The following is a 22675-nucleotide window of genomic DNA, read 5'->3' as shown; positions in this document are numbered from 1 at the left end:
ACTCATAAGGATAAAAGTATTTAGGGACAAACAGACAATTCAGGGTAAAATAAAAGGGGGGGGAGGAGAATAAAAAGGAGTTATATAAAATAACTATGTATGTACAGATAGCACAATATGAGCCACATTAGAATATTAGCTAATGAAATAACCAAGAATCACAATTTTATTAGGAAAATGATTAATCTTAAAATCATTTGAGGCTTCACTTGTATGACTTTATTCTTTAAAAGAATAGACTTTTTGCATTTTTTTTATAATTTATGTAAATTGTCTCTTCATAGATATAAGGGTTGTTAATTTTTTCTTTCCCAAAACATTCCCATAGATATTGCTAGCAATGAGAAATACTGTTTTATAAAAATTTAAATTTAGTAAGGTTCTTGACTGAATAAGCATACTTGTCACCAGCAGAGGCCTCCATGACAACGGTTAAAAAAGCAAAAAAAAGGTGTGTGTGTGTCTGAATAGTGGCTTTCATATTTAATTTTAAGATAGTGATGGGGGGGGGGGAATCACATTTACATTCTTGATGATAAAGCATGAACATCCTTACACTGTAATTGGTATTATATTATTACGTTTTTTAGAAATTAGGAATTTTTAGAAATTAGGAATTAAAATAAGTTGTTCTGTGCAAAACTGAAAAGACGGTAAAATGTTTTTGCTGTGTTGGGGAATTTCTCTGAATTGCCATCACATTGTTTCCTATCTAACTGTTAAGACAGGCAAATAAGCTAAAATCAGTCAAGTTATGATATACACAAAACTATCTCAGCTGCTGCAATGGGGGTGCTACAGATTTTGTTCAGTCCTGATGTGTGTATGCTGGAGGGTATAAATATAAAACATTGGTTTGCTTAAATGTAAAAGTGAGATAGTATTATAGATAAGCTTTAAGGGCAGGTTAAGTGGAAAAAATTTTGAATTTGTTTTAAAAATCTACTTTTTATGCTTGGTTTCAGTTGTTTATATAGTGTTCATACTTAGCAACAATTTACTATGAGTTCTTGTAACAAAAATTTCCTAAATGTAATCTTAATGTCAACCGAAAGTGATTACTTCAAACAGAAGATATGTACATAAATTTATTTTTGTGTGCATGTTCTGGTGATAAATTTTTCTTAGGGCTGTTGTGCTCTGGAATATTGCCTATATAGCAGTCTAATTTATAAAGATTTTGATATAAATAAATGTTTTTCTAATAGTTGTTGTATGATTTTTCATCCAATCCATTTTATCAGTGTATGTATTAATTTCAGTCTTTATTTTATAAAATGTTCATGTTCACGATGTTATTTTTTTATCATTGTCACTTTAGGATGGCGATCCTTCAATAAGGAATGCTGCATCTTTTTCCTTGAGGTCACCACAGTCAGTCTGCTCTCCAGCTGGAAGTGATGGAGCCCCTAAAGGTAGTCTAGCAGTCATATATATCAATGTATTTTTCCCAATTTAAAGGAACAGACTTTAAAGAGGTATTTAGTTAGTCCTTCTGACATCTTTTTTCAAATAGTACTAGAAAGTATGTCTTTAGATTACAGTAACAAAATCATTTTGAGCCCTGATCCAGAAGAAATTTCTGAAGGTCCAAAAATTGATTAATGGTACTTCAAAACATAGCTCAAATTAATGGAGGACAGAAGGATTTAAAATCCTTTCTAATATGAGGATTAAATTGTTTATAAGAATGTTTTTGGTTGCTCTGCATAATAAATGATTTCATGGCAGCATTACGAGTGTTGAACTCTTAACCAGCTCTAAGTGTTTTAACATGCAATGCTTGTCTTGATTGCAATCATCAGTTTTGAAGAACATGAAATTAACAGTAGTTCAGTGAATACAATACATGTAGCATAAACGAAGCCTGAAAACCTTAGCTGTGGAGAAAGAATAGGGCAACGTCAGTTGAATCTGCTCAAAATAATTCTTTATGCTAAAATATAGAAAGTATACTACTGTTTATAATATTATCCTTAAGAAGCAATGACTGAGCTGCATGAGGCTTAGCAAGGTGGGGGTTGGGCATATTTTTACTAATACAGGTTTTCAGTGCTTATGTATTTACATGCTAATAGTAAAAAGATGCAACAGTGCTTTCCTCTCTTTTAGCCCTGGAACAAAATTGAGTCTTTCTGGATGGTCAGCTTGTGTTGAGAGGGAGAACAGGAGATGGGGGAGATTACAGAGAAGGTGAGGGTGTTAGGCTTGTTCAGCCTGGACACATCAGGTCTTAGGAGTGGGGGGAGTTTAGAATAGCCTTCCCATACCTATGTGGAGATTATCAGAAATACTGAGTCAGACTTTTCACAGTGGTGTGTAGAAAGGATGAGATACAATGGACAATTGAAATGGGAGGTTCTGACTGGATATAAGGAAAACCTTTTTCACTATCAGGATAGTAAACCATTGAAAAAGGTTGCCCAGAGAATATGTGCATTTTCCATTCCTGGAGGTTTTCAAGACCAGGCTGGATAAAGTTCTGCGTGATGGTCTGACCTTGCTTACCCTGCTTTGAGCAAGAGGCTGGACTAAAGACCTCCTGAGGTCCCTTCTTAACTGAATTATTCAATGATCCTGTAACTGCTAAAATGATCTCTGTGGTTCATCTTCTATAGACATATACTGTGTTAGTGATGGAAAAAACATGGTTCAAATGCAAGTGAGAAATACTTGTATAGCATTCCATCAGCAACGTTTTTTAGGAGGTCTTGTGCTAAAGGACTTGTTGCAAGACTTGTGTAAATGGCAAAGACTAAATGTGGTTGTTTTCTTTTACTCAGTGTTTTTCTTTAACTCATTACACAAAATCCATGTTTGTAGAGCATTCACAACATTGTGAATCTAAGCTACTTCTACTCAGATATATGATTACTACTCAGCCAGAAGAATATTTGAATTATTTTTTGGTTAAATTGCAGCTGTTTCAATTGATTGTCTCAGAACCCATTTTGAAAGGATATCATTATAGATTACCTCTGAAAACAATCTGATTGTACATTTCAGATTGTAATGTTTCAGCATTAGAGGGGCTGAAAAAGTGCAAGAGGAGCTTTATGATTTATTTATCTGTATGTTAGATTTACTTTTCTCATTGATAAAGCACACAACTGAAATACTGTTAGTAATGGTGCTACCATTTTGCCTTCTTTGAGATTAATGGCTGAGAGAACCATTTCTTGATGCTGCAAGAATCTTGCCAGACATTTTATTCCTTTAATCAAGCATTTTATAAGTGTATTGAAGAGGTGTAGATAATTACAATATCGCTTAGAATATGTGATCCCTGATAGTGAGCTTTTGGCCTATGATTTGAAGTGAAAGTGGTTGGTTGTGCTGATAAATTTTGCAGTGATGAGCAAACAACAATATCTATGCTGAGATTTTTCTGGCTGCTCTCATTAGCCCTTGAAAGTTTGGTTGACAAGTTGCAAACTTTGATAAAGAACATTAGCAAAATATTTAATTTTTTGTTTGGGAGGACAAAAAGAATGGTACTAGATATCGTCAGTCAATAGAAATATCTCAGGGAAGGATATTACAATATCTAAGCTTTCTTATATAGTACAGAAATGTGAGGCAATTATCGAAGGTACAGGTACAGACTGCATTTCTGTACTTTTGACATGGAAATAGCAAGGACTTCTGGAGATTTGGAGTATGTGGTTGCACAGTCTTGAATCATTTAAAACTGAACGATAGCTGACTGATTGATGGAATTTGAATGAGGAAGAAGTTTTGTTTGTAACTCAGGAAAAATATTTGAGGTGACAGAAGTTATATTTGCTTTTTTGTTTGGTTATTCACTTATTGAATTAAACAAAGTTTCTTTGTTACAGAAATTATTGCTTCACCTCTTTTGCTTCAGTAAAGGTACCAGAGCAGCTGAAGTTTTATGCAGAAGATTTTAGGCTGGACTTTATCCTTTCTTTTTAATGTAAATTTTAGATTTTTAGCTATGTAAATAGAATAGTGGCTCTGCTTTCATGGTATCATCTATTACCACATCTGCTTTTATGATGAATTCATAGGAATGAATTTTCCTACGAAGAATTAACAAGGAGCAATTTCCTTCTTCTAGTCTCATAAATTTTTTTGTGGCATCCGTTACCCGAGATGGATTACTCATCAAAATCCTTTATCTGTTTATTCTACTTTCCTACCAGTCTTTGGGAACTTCGGGAAAAAATATTTAGTTATTTAAGACAACTTCTAAAGGTGTGTATAAAGGAAAATCTTCCACTAAGTTCTTAGTCCACTGCTTTCTGGAGAGAAAGCATATATTTGCATATATATGCTCATATATTTACAGTCCTGTTTCCATACAGTTTCCTTAACTTCTGGGGAAACATCTCTAAGGAATAGCAACAATCCTTATTAAACTATGCTATTTTGCAACTTTTTTTTTTTCTTCCCGGAAATGATTTGTATTCCCTCCAGAAATTGTTAAACTTTTTTCTTACAGGAAATATTTCAACATTACCCTTCCAACACTTTATAAGACACTGAAAATTACAGCCATATCCAAATTGTATTTAGAGGCAGATATTTTCCCAATTAGTGCTTTATTATTTTCTGAATAATTTGGAAATACTAGTTTTATATTCTTAGGGATTTATAAGACTTCTCCAGAGAGATTCCTCTATACTTGGTCTCTATGTATAGTGGGTTGCAAGGAGAAAAAAGAATGTTTTCAAATCTCTGTTGCATACCTCAGTGCTCACAAAGGTATTTGTTAAAAAAAAATCACCTCTCCCTCTCTCCTTTGAAAGAAAGGTGGAAGAAATTTATTTAAAGGTGTTTTCTGACAGGGCCAAAATAAGCATTCATTCTTGCTTCTACAAGTTTTAACTTTTTACACAAAGATGCTTCTGAATACAGCAATTCTAAGGTGGAACAGACAAAGCTGGTTTTTTTTATACGGCATTTGAAGCTGAGTAGAAAGTGGTGGGACTCTGTCCTGAAGATTTGATTCTGTTTTTAAATACTGTTGCATGCCTCTCTCAGACACTCAACACCAAAAGTTTGGTATCATCATTAGATAATAATTATTAGATTAATGCAAGTACTCTCTAATTCTATTACATGAGAAGTCATTATTGACAAATATTTTAATACTGCTATTCTTAAGACTGTGCTCTGGAAAGCTGCATTTGTTTACCAATACTCTGCTCATTCGTTTTCACCAAGAACGATTGATACTCTTTGAATACATTTTTCCAATAGGATATACTACAATCTTTCAGTATTTTTGCCTAGACCATACTTCTTCAGTTTGTTAGTGTAATTGATATGAGAAGCTATATAGAAAGCCTTGCTTAAGTCCAGGTATGACACTCAATTCTCTTTAATCCACAAGATCTACTGCTTTATAGAATGACATTATTACGATTTGATGATACTTATTCTTAACAAACTCACTTTGGAATATTACCTCTTCGTTATTTTCTCAGTCCTTAAAACAAGTTGTTCTCCTACTATGTACTGAAATCATACAGTATATGTATAATAGTCTGGACAGTAATTTGCCATCCTTTTGAATAGACTTTTCCATTTTTGAGTGTGCTGGAGGCGCAAATTCTCAAGATGATTATTACCAATTGTGTAATTGGTTTAACAATGGTTTCAGGGTGAATTTGTCTGATGACATTTTCATGAAAACATTCAATTTATGTGAAGGTGATTAATAGGATCATATTAAATAAAAAGAATTATATATATATTTTCCATGTATACAGTATAACTGTCATCTCTTGAAGTTTTTCGGCAGTAATCTGTGAATGTTCCTCAGGTTCTGTCATAACCAGGTTCTTAGCTTTTCCAACAGACATCAGTACCAGTGCAATATGGATATTATGGTCTTCACATGTAGAACATATGCACTCATTAATGCCTCTTTTCCCAAAGACTTTTTTCAGTAAAAAGTCTGGAATGCTGTGTCCAGGTTTGACCTATAATGATTTAGTACCCACTTAAATAATGTTCACAGAGTCTTGACAATCACTTTTTATGAATTTAAAAAGACACAGTACTTGAATGTTGGTGGTGTTTCTCTCTAGTGTGCTATGAACCAAGTATTATCCATCAGTCTTCATTTGTTCACTAGTAGTTTTTTCTGGCCTTCATGCATAGGGAATAATACTTCTTACAAAAGAGCATGTACGATTGGTGAAAGACTTTCTTTCAACATCTGGGAACCTTTACCTGTAAGGGATTTAAAGGAATATGAAGATACTATTTGGAGTGATCCTTTTGAAGTTGTTGTGAAAGTGAAAAGTTAGTAATTCTTTTAAATATGCAGGTCCTAAGTTCCTGGTAACCTTAATAGTTGTTTTTAACCGTGTAGATCACAACAAAGAAATTGACCAGTGGTGGGACTTTGGTGCATCAGCTTTGAAAGGCAAGTGGTCTTTGTTCTAAAGAGACTCAAAGATTATCAGAGAAAGTATCATGAATGGTTAAATAAGATATGAGTGCTGTGGCATAATTAGAAAGTGTGCATACAAAAAAATATAAGATTTAGATGTCAGTGTTGTGTATAATCCAGACAAAAGCTTATTTGTTTGCTACTGATCTTATTTGTTTGTTACTGATCAGTAACACAGTAATACACAATGATCAAGTGAAGTCATTTCATGGTAAACAAGAAGTGGTTTTGAAACATTTAATTCTTAAGATGGCTAAACCACTGTTAATGCAATGCACTTTATAGTTGCTTGCATTATAAAGGATATGTTAGGAAATCAGTCAAAAGTCTCAGGAAAAGAAAAGTGTTTACAAATTGCTAAAGCAGTTCATAAAACTACTTCCATTCTCAGTGCCATCTAGCACTAGGGAAACTAATTAATGTAGAGAACCAATCCTGGAGTTATCATGGGTGATCAGTATGACTTTAACTGAAAGACTATGGAGGTATTGTTTATGGGTGTATTTGTTCTTTGTAGAGTTCTGATTTCTTATGTTGTTACCTGCTTCTAAGTTATATTTATCATTATTGGGATGACAATAATTATCTTCTGTTCACTAATGATATAATGACCGTCCCAAAACAATGGAGAGTCTCCTTTTATCTCACAAGTTTTATGTATTCTTGCCATACAAAAAAGTTTGGACAAGGTTCTTTTGTCGATACTATCAAACTACAGAAAATCAGATCTTTTTTTCTTCTGAATTACTGCACAGCTCTAGATTTAGACTGGAAAGCTACCTACATATTTCTCTGTTATAAAAGAATGTTCTAAAACTGGGGTCATTCACAAAGATCATATCCAAAGATCATCATATGGTTTACTACACTGACAGCATTTTGTAGAACAAACCTTCTCAACCTTGGAATCTTGTCTGCTTCAGCTAATATATCATATCTCTGTGTATTCTTTCCATAAAAAACATTTCTTCTGTTATCAATAAGTCTCGTGAGAGCTTTGTTCTCAGATATATAATAGCTCAAAGCCTTCTCCCATAGGAAATATTCCAGACTGACTTCAACAGTAATAGGTGAAACTCTCTCTGTATAATGAGTGATATTTTGTCTCAAGTCTAAGCATCCAACAGTGTGTGGTACATGTTCAGTGTGTGATAAATGTTCAAAACTGTTAATGTCTGTGGTAGAATGAAACTGTTCCAGAATACTTCATCTTTTTCAATTTCTTTTCACCTCAATGCCTACGCATAGTAGCTTCTAAGCCCACTTATTGCAAGAGGCTTAACCATCTGTAGTCATCTCAGAAATATGTGAAGTTATTGCCAGAACACATACTCTTAAAATGCAGCTTATACTTATATTATTCATAGTGCTGCCTAGGAGAGGGAAAACTGTACTTTGTTTCTTCATTTAACTGGAATCTAAGTACATTCAATGGAATGCACTGAATTCTGACCTCCTCAAGTCTACCCAAAGATTAAAAAAACAAAAACAAAAACAAAAAACTTATCTGTTGCTGCAGTGTTATTTTTCAGCATGACAAATGCAAAGTAATACTAAAGCAGAATGATCTTGTCATATTTACTTAAAAGTTTAGGGCAAGGAAGAATCAAATCTCTGTCCACTCTTTGAAGCCTAACTGTGTAGAACAATGTGTTCCATTATTGCAACTTCAGAAGTATTGATTTAAGTACTAATTCAAGAGTAAGATGTCAGTAAGTTCTTTGAAAAATTTTGAGCTGCCTCTGATATTTGTAGAAAGAAAAATGAACCCTGTATTTCCAGTGAGTGGTGCTCATTACCTTAAAGAAAATCAGTGGCTAACAATTCGTGCTATTCGTTAATCTTGTAAATTATTTTTTAAACAGACAGTAATTAGGAGAAGTGTGTGTGCATGCCACATGCATGCATCACAAGAATAGGAATCTATGGTGGAAGGCAAGTGAGAGAGCTTTGTAGGGTGTAACCTGGATTTTGGTATTAGTGACTGGGTATGGTATCTAATTTGAGGAGGGGAAATAATGTAGTGAAAAGATCTAGAGAATCAGGATGAATCAAAACAGGGCTTCTCAACCTTGTGGATATTATTGGCAGAATATGGAGTTGTTTCTCATGGTCAAGGAGAACTGGGTAAGAGAAACTCATTTTATACCCAGCTCTACATACTGACCCTATAGGATATCTCACAGAATGTACTAGAGATAGAAAATAAAGTATAGCAGCCTCTGCAAAGCCATCAGTAAAGGAACACCTTTCATTTGAACTGCAGATTTGGTAGATGTATCCATTCTTTTTTTCATCTACAGGTCAGTGCATTGTTTAATTAATAATATTTCTTAAAATATCTGAAAGACATTTAAGCTGCAGAATAAAGCTACTTTCTTGTTTAGTGGTGTTTCTTGAATGAAGCACATGGGGACCTGTCTTCCAATGACCTAAAACAGAATGACTAATAATAATCTCAGTCACTGCCTTCTGAAGAGCAGTATTCCCTAGTAGATGAATGGGATCAGATAAATGTTTGCTTTGTTTAAACAAGAGGAGACTGGAGTATATTAGTCTTTATTATTATTATTATTATTATTTTATATGCACCAGTAATCCTTTTTAAACCAAAAAATATAGCTTAATTATAGCTTAAAATCATAGTTGGGAAAGGTTGAAATGTTATCTGCTTTTCAAAGTTTTTTTTTCTGGGCTAAAAGTTATGGGGAGCTTGTTTAATTTGAGGAACAAAAAAAAAGTGATGAATTGGAGAAGATTTTTAATGTCCTCTTTTAAAATGTCATTTTTATGTCCTCTTTTAAAAATTTCTTTAGATATATTCAAAGTCTGGAGTGAGTGCATATAGAAGTAAAAAATCATACATTTTAAAAGGGAAAGAAAGAGAGGAGCTAAGGCAAGGAATATTAAAAAAAAAAAAAAAAGGTGTGAAAATGAACTATCAGAATCAAAGTTAAAGAAGAAGGAAAGACCAATTTATTTTTAAAGACTTTTTCTAATTTCATCTTTCTATGGACGCATAAGCTAGGGAACCCTCACTAAACAACTGTTGTGGTGTTTTTGTTTATTTGTTTGTTTGTTTTTTTGTTTGCTTTTAAATTTAACAATGTGTGGATGAAATGGCTAACAGTACACTGATCATTGTCTTCATCACTGGATCTTATGAAGTCAACTTATGTAGTCAACTTACTTTCATTGACTATTTTCTAATAGTTGATATTCTGAACCTGCAAGTACTATTTTTTTTGTGTGTGTGTTTTTGTTTGGTTGGTTTTGTTCCATCTTCTCTGAAATGATCCCTTCACCATTTGTGGTGGACTGTTAAAACTTCTAGGAAATACAATGTAACTATCTGGAATACATCTTGATCTAGGAATGATGTGTCTCCTACCAATCTTATTTAGACCTTTTGTGAACACAGATATATGTACAAATACACATTAAAATTATGTAGGTTATATTTAGTGTGTTTTTATATAAAATATGAAACAACATAACTGTTCAGTTTTTCTGAATTATTATTCTAGGATCAAGACCACCTTTAATCCTACAATCTCAGCATCCACCTTATTCATCACCTAGAGATGTTCCCCCAGACATACTGTTAGATTCTCCAGAAAGAAAGCAAAAGAAACAAAAGAAAATGAAGTTAGGCAAGGATGAAAAAGACCAGACTGAAAAAGCTGCAATGTATGATATCATTAGTTCTCCTTCCAAGAACTCCACTAAGCTTACATTAAGACTCTCTCGTGTAAGATCTTCGGATATGGACCAGCAGGATGATATGCTTTCTGGTTTGGAAAACAGCAGTGTGTCAGAGGGTGATATACCTTTTAATGTGCAGTACCCAGGACAGACTTCTAAAACACCCGTTACTCCACAGGATGTTAACCACCCACTAAACACTGCTCAGTGTTTGCCGCAGCATGAACAGACAGCTTTCCTTCAGGCACAAGTGCCTGTTTTACAACAGAACACTTCAGTTGCTGCAAAACAGCCTCAAACTCCTGTGGTACAGACGCAGCAACAGGTTTCGCAACAAGGAACTATAACGTCATTTGATGAAGTAGAATTGGATGCATTGGCTGAAATTGAGCGGATAGAACGTGAATCAGCTATTGAAAGGGAGCGATTTTCAAAAGAAGTGCAAGATAAAGGTAAAAGGATTGTGTGTGTGTATACACTATATTTATTATATAAATATATATATGCCTATAAAACCCATATATATATATAAAAATAAAACTTCCTTTTATTGTTACATAGTTCAATTCTGTTTGCTCAGTGTAGGTTCTTCTATGATATTCATTTTAATTTCCCTCCAACAATGGACTGTAATTTCATATATGCATATTTTTAGTAGTTGGTATTCTTTATTTGGGATCTTACTGTATGGAAAGTGAAGTTCTTATGTTTCAAAATTCTTTTTAACCTACTCTTATTTGAACCATGAGACCGAATGAAGTACAATTAACATCATTTATAAAGTTTCTAAAATCCCACTAGTATGTACTATAAGTCAAAATTTGTTATAAGTTATGGTAGTTAAATTATTCATTATCTATGTTATCTAATTTAAGAAAATAGAGGAAAACTTTTATCCTCATCTATTCATATCTCCATTTGAACCTAACGTGAAGAAGGTGTTAGATTAAAATCACATCTCTTCTTTTAAAGGCACTGTAATGATTGGATAATATATACTACTATATTGTATCCAGTGTTGTTCAGCTGCTCACCAGAGAGAGCATGTTTTCTCCATATTCAAAGATTTTTTTCTGTTCTTAAAAGTGTCTGAAGAGAGAGAATGAGAATTAGAATATAATTGTTATAAATATTAAGTTTAACGCTTTAGATATTCCTTATTTGGTAACTAAATCAACTCTTGTTAAAAACGTTGTTTGTCAATCTATAGAGAAAATTGGTGTTCACCTCAAAAGAGATCTACTACCTTTAATTTTGATTTAATTAAATGGGGGATTTTGCTGCTCTGCTTACCTCTCTTGTAGTAATTTTAAATTTATTTATGGAGAGCTTGTGGTTTGTCTCCTAATACTTTGTTTCTTCAAAAGCTACTTTTATTTCTGCACTGCTAGGGTAGATTCTGCAGCATATTTTAGCTGAGAAACAGCTAGAAAAATGTGCATTTTTTATGGTGTGCAACAGCCTTCAAACACTTAGAGCAAGACTAAAACACTCTTCCTTTTTTGTTCTGACTTTCAGGAAATTATGCACTTCAGTTGTGAAGTTTGTTTACTATAATTACATAGCCATAGGTAGACTCTGATTCCTTTCTTTTATGGGGTAAAGGAGTGATTTTTATATAATGCAATCTACCCCCTTCACCACTGCTTGATAACCAACTTACCAAATAAGGATTCCAACCTTACGCTTCACTTACTGCCTGCATTTTCTGCCAGGTCTCGGTTCTTACTGAGTTCCTGCAATTGCTATGGATTGGGTTCAAGAAGTTGCTGCCTTATGTTGGAACAAACAATCACCATTTATTCACGGGTATTAAGTTGTCCCTATGCTAGGCAGCAGCTCTTTTCTTTTTGTCTGCCAAGTTTTCAGTCATGAATACAGAAAATATTGAGTAGAAGAATTTTTACCAGTCTCATGGCAAATTACCTGAAAAGCTGTTATTTTACCAAAAAATAAGAATCATATTTGTCTAATGTTTTTTTTTTCATTGCTTTTAAGTTTGTATTATGTCTACAAGCTGATATGCTCAGGAATTGTTTTAGTTATTGTCGTTTGATTTGGTGTGACTGCAGGAGGAAGCTTCCTCTATGGTTCCTATGGGAATATGTCTGTTAGAAATATATCTAATAACTCCTAACCTAAATACATTGTTCACTTTTGAGAAGCTGCCTACTGCATTTATGCAAAAGCCTGGCATTTATGCACCTTAGTACATAGACTGTAACTTCAGATCACTTTATGTCCAGAAAATAGTATGACTGCAGTATGTACTCTGTCTAATTAGAGCAGGAAAGCATTGTGTTAGTTGATGCTGTAGGTAGCAAGTGTCTCTCTAGAGATCAGACTTAAATGCTAGCACATGCTGAAATCTGCATGAAATCATCTTCTCTGCTTTTGTAATTAAGGCATGGGAATACATACTACAGTCATGCTATGCTTTCTGTGTAGGCATTCTTTGTTGTCTTCCATAAAGTACTTTGAGTGGAATTGTACTCACTCAAGTTGTGATAGATTAGTGGTCTCTTCTGTCCTTTTTTTTAGCTGTGAAATCTCTACAGTTCAGTGCTTCATCAAAGGTACTCAGATGCTACTTTTTAAACAGTAAGGCATTAGATGGATGTGACATGTTTTTTCTGAGGTTTGGAACCAGTAGTGTGGTGGAACTTTTTATTCCAGGGAAGAGGTGGAGATGATTTTCTGTGAGTTCTTGCCAAAAATTATACAACTGCTACGCTTGTCTAAGGGAATGTTTAAGTCCTTTTAAAATGTTTGGGACAGGTGGGAAATGGGGATTTGGAACCCTTTGGAAATTATAGTACTTTCTGTAATAATCCCCTAATTCTAACAAAACTGTTAGAATATTTTTAGCTTCCACCAAACAAAGTCTCTCAAAGTGGGAGGCAACCTCCAGTCCAGAGGTGGAATACCAGGTTTTGCAGAAGTGCTGTCTTCTTTGAAAAGCAACATATCTTTCTGGAACCTGATTTTCATGCTTTTGTTTCCAGAAAAAGTGCAAAAATCACCAATGCAAAATCTGGCAGATTTGACCTAATGTCTCTCAGAAATACATAAGGAGAGATGTTATAATATAGACCTTCTGCCTCCATACCCGAGTGCTTTTCAGAGCTCTGTTTTTGTCATTCGATCCTTTTGATCTATTTGTATCTTGGATTAAGTGGATTATATGGTCTTTTCATCATGATAGAGAGGTACAAAGTTTGGAAAAAGTTACTTTTGTCTTTGCCTTCTGTGTGGAAGGACAAGATGCCATCTCTTCTTCCTACTTTTTCCATCAAGGATGTCTGTTAATTAATTTTGCAAGTAACTTGTCTGTATCTGTTAATGAAAAAACTAATTGGAGATTTTGAAGATCAAGGCACTCAACAACAAAAGTTTCAGTGTACTACACCTATTATGTTTAATAGCTTCAGAACAAACTAATAAGTCTCTGGAACATGTCATGCCTCAGGTCTTCATTTCCCATTGCCCCCCTCATAATGGCTTGTATGTCCTCATCAGATACAAATTGTCAATACTAGATCATGTCTTCCATTTTGAAAAGATGTATAATATCATGTGTAGATCCAGCTATTGTTTTTCAAGACTTGGAATATCTGAGTAGAAAAAAAAAAAAAGAACAGCCATGGTATGGATGATTCTGAAGGGTTAATACAGGAAGGGATTATCTTTTTCCACAACAGTCAACAAGAAGTTAACCATCCTCTGCTTAGGTACATCAGGATATTTTGATGATCTAGTTTCTTTAGAAAGACAATGAAACTTCACACACAGTTCCTTCTCTTCTAATCACCATTAGTAGTCATGTTTCCTGTACTACTTGGTACTCTTGAATTGCTTCAGAAACGAGCAAAGGTCCATGTTCTGAACCCATTTTGTTCACTTAACTGGAGTTGTACTTAGTTCACAATCTGATGTTGATTACTCCAAGAAAGTACAGTAAAACCTGTTGAGTTTTAAAAACTTATGTCCCAGGAATTTCTGTGCTTCTCAGGAATCTTTTTTATTTGGGGGGGGGGGGGGGGAGGGGGGGGGGATTGTTGAGGGAGAAATTTCATTTTGGTAACCTCAGTTCTTGTGCTTTTCAGCTGTTCAGATACAAACAGGTTATTTTTGTGCATAGTCAAGTAGTTCAAAGCTAGTCATCTAAACCTTTCCCAGAACATTACATGAAGCTCTTCTTGCTCTTCAGGATTTAGACGTGCTACAGAATTAATTTTCAGGTTCAAGGTTTCTACTTCAAAATCTGTCATGCTTTTTAAAAAAACAAACAAACAAACAAAAACCACCACCATATACTGCGAATCAAAAATAAAACCATTTAAGATATTAATGTTAAAAAGAGCTCTGAGTACTTTAAAAAGGAAGATAATCCTGAAAATTACTTGAAAAAAAAAGAAAGGAACACATCTTTTTCCAGAGTCTCTTTTTTCAAATTGTTTTAGATTTATTTTTTTTTTAATTTAGATTTCCTTAATTTTCATTTGAGTTATTCCATACATAGTATCGTGTGTTCATTGTTAGATTTTAGGCTGCTTCAAAAATGTTATATAATGCACAAGTCTTAAGAGATTAAGGAGTCTTACTTTTACTTGTAAATGGCACTGTTCCCTGGAGTTTGTGAGAATAGTTATGAAATCATTAATCACTATCCATTTCATTGGGGAGGCTAATATTTTTTTTTTTTTAACTTAAAAGCATTCAAAGCATTAGAAGCATTTTTTTAAATGAGACAAACCTACTCATATCTGTGGGTTTGTTACCTATTTATTTTACCTCTGAGGATCCATTTTACCCACTTCCGTGGAATCTTACTATGGATTCTTTGAATTAGGAAGAAGTGAAGCTGCAATAACTTTATTTCCAATAACTGAATCAGTTAGGGGGCATTTGGATGCCTGCTATTGGCCCTTCTTTTTTTAGTTTCTTTCAAGCCAATAGCAGCAGAGACACACATCCCAAGAGTGTGAATCTGCCGGAGCAAAACTACGGTTATAGGTAAGTAACCTTTTTCTCTTACCTTTTAAGCTCTTATCCAGCTTCTCTCCCTTTCACCCCTTTCCCCATCTCCCCCAAAGTTTCCCGAAGAGGAAATTAATAATGCTATTAATAATTTATGTCTAATTTTATGTAGCTAATGAATGAAATGACAATGTGTAAATATAACCAGTATATTACCATTGATTTCCAAAAATACATTATAGGGATTTTATTTCCTTAAAAGTAGAGATACAAGTGTAGGCATTTGTTTAGTAATCTTGCAGAAGATTAAAGTCATTAATACAAGAAGATGAGAGGAGACAATGTAAAATCTAAATCATTGTGTCTCTGTGTAGTAAGATAATGTGAGAATTATGTGTTTTGTGTATATAAATTTTCATTAGGTCTATATACTGTAGTGTTATGTAAATAGATGAAACTGTAACCTTATGTAACTTTTCCAAGAAAAAGCAGTTTTGTGACATCCAATTTTTATAGATGAGAGACTTCTATTGTTTTATGTTGATGTTTAAGAAAAGGAGGAGGAAGAAATTCCTCTTCTATCTAGAGAAATTGCAATGAAGTTTTGCAAAATTTCTATCTATCTAGGAAAAAATACTTTGTATTTACTTTATATTTATATTTAAATAATGAAGTACTGATCAAGTGAAAAACACATTTATATGTTAAAAAGAAAAAGGTGTTTTTTAATGGTGTTTACTTTCTTTGGATGCTCTTGTGTAATATGAAAGCAAATTCCCACACTTATCCCAGGATGTGTTTTACATAGGATAGAACAGAAATCTGCTCTTGTAAACAGATGTAGAAAAGAACTAAAACCCAACAGTTTGGCAAGAAGTCTATTTTGATTTTCTGTAACATAAACTAAGATTATAAAATTAAATATAATTTGCATATCGCATATGTCTTTATTCTACCTGTTAAATAGATAGGAGGATTTATATCATTACTTACCCAGTAATGACTTTATTTTGTTCTGCGATAGTCAATTCTCTGTGATGGATTTAAATCTTGATAAAGTAATGATTTATATAATTAATAAAGCATATTAAGAGTTTAAGCCCAGCGTTTCTATAGATTATAGTCACCAAGTTCACTCTGACATCAATCTAAGGTGATACGGAACTTTTCCATTATCATACAATATAAATGTTACTGGATCTAGTCAATTGAAATAAGTTATGAAGTCAGAATGAAGTCAAAATCTGAAAGGGAGATTAAATGTGTTCACCAATAAATTTTAATTTATTAAAAAATTGGTCATTAAAGTTTGCTGTTCATACAAATGATTAAAAAATAATTGGTTATGATAATCTGTGATCCATAAAATAAGCAGTTTTCCTTAAGCCTACTGTTTTACTTTCTTGTGAAATTAGGTGCTGCTTTGTGTATTTCAAAATTAATTGTACTTCAGTTTTTGCTCAGTTTTTTTTTTTTTTGTTTTTTTTTTTTTACAACTGAGTTTGGAAAACAATAATTTTTCACAAAGTAATCACGTGGATAAAACCAAACATTTGTCAGAAAAACCTTTATCTTATAAATATATTAAAATAATATTAATTGTAAAAGCAGTATTAAATTCAGGGAAGTTAAATTACAGCTTCCAGTCTCTAAATAAGTGTAGATATTTGGTTATACTCTTCTGTAGTTTAATTCTTGTTATTTTCTAGTGTATTATTTCTTCTGTATTACTATAGTTGACAGGGAATAATGAGTTACAAGACATCCTGAAGTAGAAAAATTCCTAAGATCATATTTCATTCTCCAGCTATACTAATTACATTATTGTCATATTTAAGAAAATGAGCAAAACTTTATAAAAATGAAGATTCTGACATCTGCTACATTCTAAGGCATATCAGAGCCTGCTTTATTCTTTTTGTGTTTTGTCCTGAATGAGTTTGCACATTCCTTCTGATAGGCTTTCTTTTTTGCACAGTAACCAGAAGCTTGATAAAGTCTCTTGACAGGTTGCTAAAAATTACCATCTGTTTCTGTTCAGATTCTCAGAAAGCCCTTCCTCTGAACTGCAGCAGCTAGAAGCCCTCTGATCTTTGTTTATTTTGGAGCATTTGGAGTTGTTTTCAGTTCAGAAAGGCTTCTTATACCAGGATCATCACTGTACTTTTTGTAGTTTCTTCTTCTTTAGTAGTTTCTTATTCTTTAGTAATTTCTTCTTAGAGCAAGCAGTGAGACTAAAATTTCTGAGCTGTTTGCTCAGTCTCTCCTTCAAGGGGAGGAGCTATTTATGTGGGAATCTCTTCTACTGATTGGAAGGTTTCTCTTTGATTATTCATTTCTTTGGTTTTTGGAATATTGGGATATTGTTTTAGGGAGGAGGTGAGGTGAGAGCAAACTCTCATGGTCAGTAATGCTGAATGTTCATGAAGGAGTAGAAAGATGAAAATAGGTATTTGCCCTCACTACACTGATAGGTCATCTGTCAGTACCATTAAAGTAATTTCATATTTAAATCTTCCTTATATCCTGATTATATTGAGTGGTTTAGGTTCTTGTGGTCTGCAAAACACTTTTGTTTGGTGGGACAGGGTGTTTGGACAAATTTGAGATCTATGAAAAATTCCTAGGAAAAGCGAAACAGCTGTCAGTAAGCATATATTTGTTATTAATAGTATGGTTATGTGTTATTTGTTGAAAATTCCCAGTCTTGATTGGTAGCTTAAGAAAGAAAAACTTGTAATTGGCCTCTGGCTGACTTGTCTGTGATGTTGCTCAAAAATGGAAGGTCTGACAAGAAGTACTAACTGTTTAGGACTGGTATGTTTGATATAAATTGTTTATTTAAATAATGCAAATGAGTGTTATTTCAAATGAGTGAAGACATATCCTCATGATCTCTGAAGAATGTCAGTTTTTAAAATAGAAGAGTCTACATTTTTATGCTTTAAAAACAAACAAACAAAAAGAAAGTAACTGTACTAGAGTCATCACAATGGTTCATCCAGAATTCAGTGTTGAGGATCAATCTTTTTTGTAGTTCTGGAGAGGAGTACATACACATTTAATCATCTTGGATCTGAAGTTTCCAACTGAATCCTTTACAAGGTGTAAATGGAGAAGCTATAATTTAACTGTTGTTTCTTCAAGATCATTCAGAAATCTCTGGATTTTAGTATCTATAAAACACTACTGATAGAGTGGAATGTTACCATTCTGCTAAAACAAAGCTCTGCAACCATGTGTTTCTTTTTTAGACTTGTTACCTTTTCATAGGTATTTTCAAAAGACACGTTTCCCATTTCAGTTTGCTAGAACATTCAGTTCTTGAAGTTTTTAGGCTATCATCCTATTATATTTATTTGCTGAAAGAGTTTAATCTGGTAGTTGAGACAATCATCATATTTGCAAGAAAGCAGTAACATTGGAGTAACTTCAATATTAATGATGTTCTGGCTGCTGCTTTGGAAAGATTTCAGGTTAAATGGAAGAATGGAGACATTTCTTTAATCCAGTTCCCCTCATCCAGACTGTCCCTAACATTTGCTCATCTTCCAATATCTCAGCTTCCTTATATTTGTTTTCAGGATAGAGATTCTTCATGTGGTTGACTTGTAGTTTCAGCAAAAATGTATTTGGAGATATCTGTGTTTTTTTCCAGCGCAATTTTTTTTTTTTTGCGCAAAAGTTCCTTAGTAATTAAATACTTTCTAAATCTGAAAGTACTCATTGTTTTGACACAGACTTTTCCAAAGATGAAGGCCACACCTGTCTCCAGGAATACTGTTCATAACAGGGCAGGTGAGACATAACCGCTTGGAAATCCAGCTAACCTTTTTTATTTTTTATTTCAAACTTGTGGTTCTTGTAATGTTTAGTTTCTTGTATCACGATGACTCCTTTAATTTGACACACCATTTCTACTATGTTTTAGAATGACTTGGCTTATGATCTTGCTTTGAGCACCAAGTTACTGCATTTTGGTGAGCATGTTGCCATGTAAATAGAACATCTACGGTGGATTTGTCAAGTCAAAAAGATGCATATATAGGAGAATAACTGTTATTAGACAGTACTTTGAACTGTCATAATTTTATTCAAGGAATGATTTTGGATGTATTTACATTCTTGGGGTATGGGTGGGGGAAGAGAATATTGTTTTTTAAAAGAAAATCTGAAAACAGACTCGGATGCCCAATCTAACATAGAAAGCTCTTCTGTGGTTAACCACTTCCTTTTGTTAAAAAAACTATTACGAAGAGTGAAGGGACATTTTAGCGAGGACGTTGCGTGAATCAACTGCAGCAAGGGTTCCTGGCACAGAAGTGGATGGAGCCAACCCCTAACCACCCACCCAATAACACATCGCAGAGCTGTTTAGTCAGAGCTGCAGCCACACCCCCCCCAGCAGGCAGGAGCTGACATGCTGAGGGTGGAGCCAGGGTTGACAGCAGCCAACACCCTGACAGTATAAAAGCAGTCCCTAGGGAGAGCCACAAATGGGACATGCAAACAGGACTGGCTTGGCAGTTAGTGCAGGCAGTTCAAGTGGGAAAGGGATGAGTGCAGGGAGGATCTTCTCCTCCCTTTCTCTTCCTGTCCTCTCTTTTGGGATCTCTACCTTTTACAACTTATAATTCACCATGGTGGGCACCCGTTGCAGTGGCTGGGCTGAGGCGGCAACCCAGACTGAGGGGACACGGCCTCTCTGGGCTCATGTGGGCACCCAGGTGGATCCCCTGAGGGGGAAAGTTTCAGTCCAGACTGGATACTGTAGGGAGCTCTGAAATCTGGAGGCCCCCCTGGGTCCTGAGGGAAGAGAGGGCTGTTATGGGTGCAGCTGTGCCCCGATCAAGGAACTGCTTGAGAAGATGGCTGGGCTGCAGCAACAAATTGGCAGCCTGAGGGGCTCCTGGGAGTCTCTAAGGGAGACAGATAGGAGGTGTCGACCTGCCCCTACTGAGGCCCAGCAGCCCTCTCCTAAGTCCCTGCAAAGGATAGTAGCCGATCCAGCTGCTCACCTGCAGGACAGAGGACTTGACAACCCATGAGAGGAAAGGGGCTGGACCCGTGTCTCAGCTCGAAGCAGAAGGAGGCATCTGCCCCCAACACCCATGGAGTCACCTACCTCCATGGTGTCCCTGGGTAATAGATTTGAAGCTCTCAGGCAGGAAAAGGATGAGGGTCTGGACAGTAGTCGGAACACAGGACCCAAGAAGCATATCAAAGTCTAGGGAAGTACCAAGCACAGAGAGTGGGGCCGGACAGGGCACTGCATCAAAACCAATGCCACAAAAAAAGGGCAGAGAGTTTTAGTGATCGGGGATTCCTTGCTGGGGGGCACCGAGGCTCCTGTTTACCATCTGGATAACCTCTCCAGAGAGGTGTGTTGTCTTCCTGGAGCACGTCAGAGACGTTAGGAAGGCTCTGCCACAGCTCATTAAACCAGAGGACTACTGTCCTCTTATCGCCATTCAGGCTGGGTCCCGGGTAGCTGCAACAAAGAAAATGAATAATATTAAAAAGGACTTTGCATCCCTGGGAAGGATGTTGAAGGGATCAAGGGTGCAGATAGTGTTCTCCTCCATCCTGGGTGACCAGGACCCAGAAAGAAGAACGGGACAGGTAAATGACTGGCTGAGGGGGGTGGTGTCTGGACCAAGGATTTGGGTATTTTGATCTTGGGCAGCCCTTTGAGAAGCCGGGTATGTGGGCTGCTGACCGACTTCAACTGAGCAAGTGGGGCGCAAGTGTGTTGGGGAGCAAGCTCTCTGGACTGATTACCAGGGCTTTAAACTAGGTTTGATGGGGGAAGGGAGGGGAGCTAAAAGTGACAGAGAGGTGCTGGGTGAAGTTGTCACTGCTGTCACTGTTGAAGATAGTAGGGAAAAAACCTCCGAGTTGTCCCATAGGATCATCCAAGGGCTCCTCAGAGAAGGTAATGATCCTGATACCCCATCCGGAATTTTCTTCTTGCATCCCTCCAGGTGTAACTGAACCTGCTGCTTTCCTAATGTGCCTATATACCAATGTGCAGAGCATGGGAAATAAACAGGATGAGCTCAAGATCTGTGTATGGTCACAGGGCCACAATCTCATTGTGATCACAGAGAGACATGGTGGGACAGCTCACATGACTGGAACATTGTCATGGAGGGCTATGTCCTTTTTAGGAAAGATAGGCTGGGGAAGCAAGGGGGAGGAGTTGCCCTTTATGTGAGGGAGCAATTAGAGTGTACCCAGCTCCACCTGGGGGAGGGTGAAGAAGCAGCAGAGAGCTTGTGGGTGAGAATTAAGTGGTAGGCTGGTAGGGGGGACATTGTTGTGGGGGTGTACTGCAGGTCACCAGATCAGGAGGAGGAGGTTGATGAGGCCTTCTGCAAGCAGCTGGTAGTAGCCTCACAATCACAGGCTCTGGTTCTCATGGGGGACTTCAATTATCCAGACATCTGTTGGGTAAGCAACTCAGCCAGGCACACACAGTCCAAATGGTTCCTACAATGGGTTGAAGACAATTTTCTGATGCAGGTGGTAGAGGAGCCGACGAGGCAGGAGGTGCTCCTGGACCTTGTCCTTACCAACAGGGATGGGCTTGTTAGGGATGTGAAGGTTGGGGGCAGCTTGGGATGCAGCGACCATGAGGTGGTGGAGTTCAAGATGGAACTTGGTGGAAGAAGTAAGGCAAAAAGTAGGATTGCTTCCCTGGACTTTTGGAGAGACAACTTCGATCTCTTTTGGGACCTACTTGGAGGTATCTCATGGGCTAGGTTGCTAGAAGGCAAGGGTGCTTGTGAGAGCTGGGCAACATTTAAACAGCACTCCTTCCAAGCTCAGGATCACTGCATCCTTAAGAGTAGGAAATTGTAGGAAATTGGGGAAGGGGGGCAGGAAACCTGTGTGGATGAGCAAGGAGCTCATCGATAAGATCAGAAGGAAGAGGAAGGTCTATGAAATGTGGAAAAAGGGCCTGTCCTCTTGGGAGGAGTGTAGGAGCGTTGTCAGGGCCTGCAGGGACACGACAAGGAAGGCTAAAGCCCACCTAGAGATGAAGCTGGCAAAGGAGATAAAAACAACCCTTCTTATTACCTTTTTTTAAGTATGTAAACAGTAAAAGGAAGACTAGGGATAATGTGCATCCCCTGATGAATGAGGGGGGTGTCCTGGTAATGGGGGATGTTGAGAAGGACGAGATACTGAATGCCTTCTTTGCATTGGTCTTTGCTTAAGGGACTCCCCCCCTGGGATTCCTGGACCCTGGAGGGAGGAGAAAGTCTGGGAAATGGAGACCTCCCCGCTATTTGACGAGGGGGTGGTTCAGGAGTATCTGAGTAGTAATCAACACACACAAATCCTGGAGTTTTATGTCCAGTTCTGGATCCCAGCTACAAAAAAAAAACAGGCATCTCCTGGAAAGTGTCCAGCGGAGGGCCACAGAGATGATACGGGGCCTGGAGCATCTTCCCTATGAGGAAAGGCTGAGAGACCTGGGTCTGTTCAGCCTGGAGAAGAGAAGACTGAGAGGGGATCTTATCAGTGTTTATAAATACCTTAAGTGTGGGGGACAGA

General features: G+C 36.2%; 1 protein-coding gene across 3 annotated transcripts in view; it reads left to right on the top strand.

Annotated features, from left to right (window-relative positions):
- The window catches only part of LOC309889409 (nipped-B-like protein), a 192859-nt gene that overhangs the window by 101958 nt on the left and 68226 nt on the right, over nucleotides 1-22675 (top strand). For all 3 annotated transcript variants that reach the window (XM_082782223.1, XM_082782224.1, XM_082782225.1), the window contains 2 exons: nucleotides 1322-1415; nucleotides 9955-10584. In XM_082782223.1, the coding sequence (XP_082638349.1) occupies nucleotides 1322-1415; nucleotides 9955-10584 (724 nt within the window). The remainder of the gene's footprint in view (nucleotides 1-1321; nucleotides 1416-9954; nucleotides 10585-22675) is intronic.

This window comes from Aythya marila, assembly GCF_965140915.1.
Source record: "Aythya marila genome assembly, chromosome: W".
In the NCBI taxonomy this organism is placed as follows: domain Eukaryota; kingdom Metazoa; phylum Chordata; class Aves; order Anseriformes; family Anatidae; genus Aythya; species Aythya marila.
The sequence above is the reverse complement of the archived record's forward strand: the minus strand, read 5'-3'. Positions and strand labels throughout refer to the sequence as shown.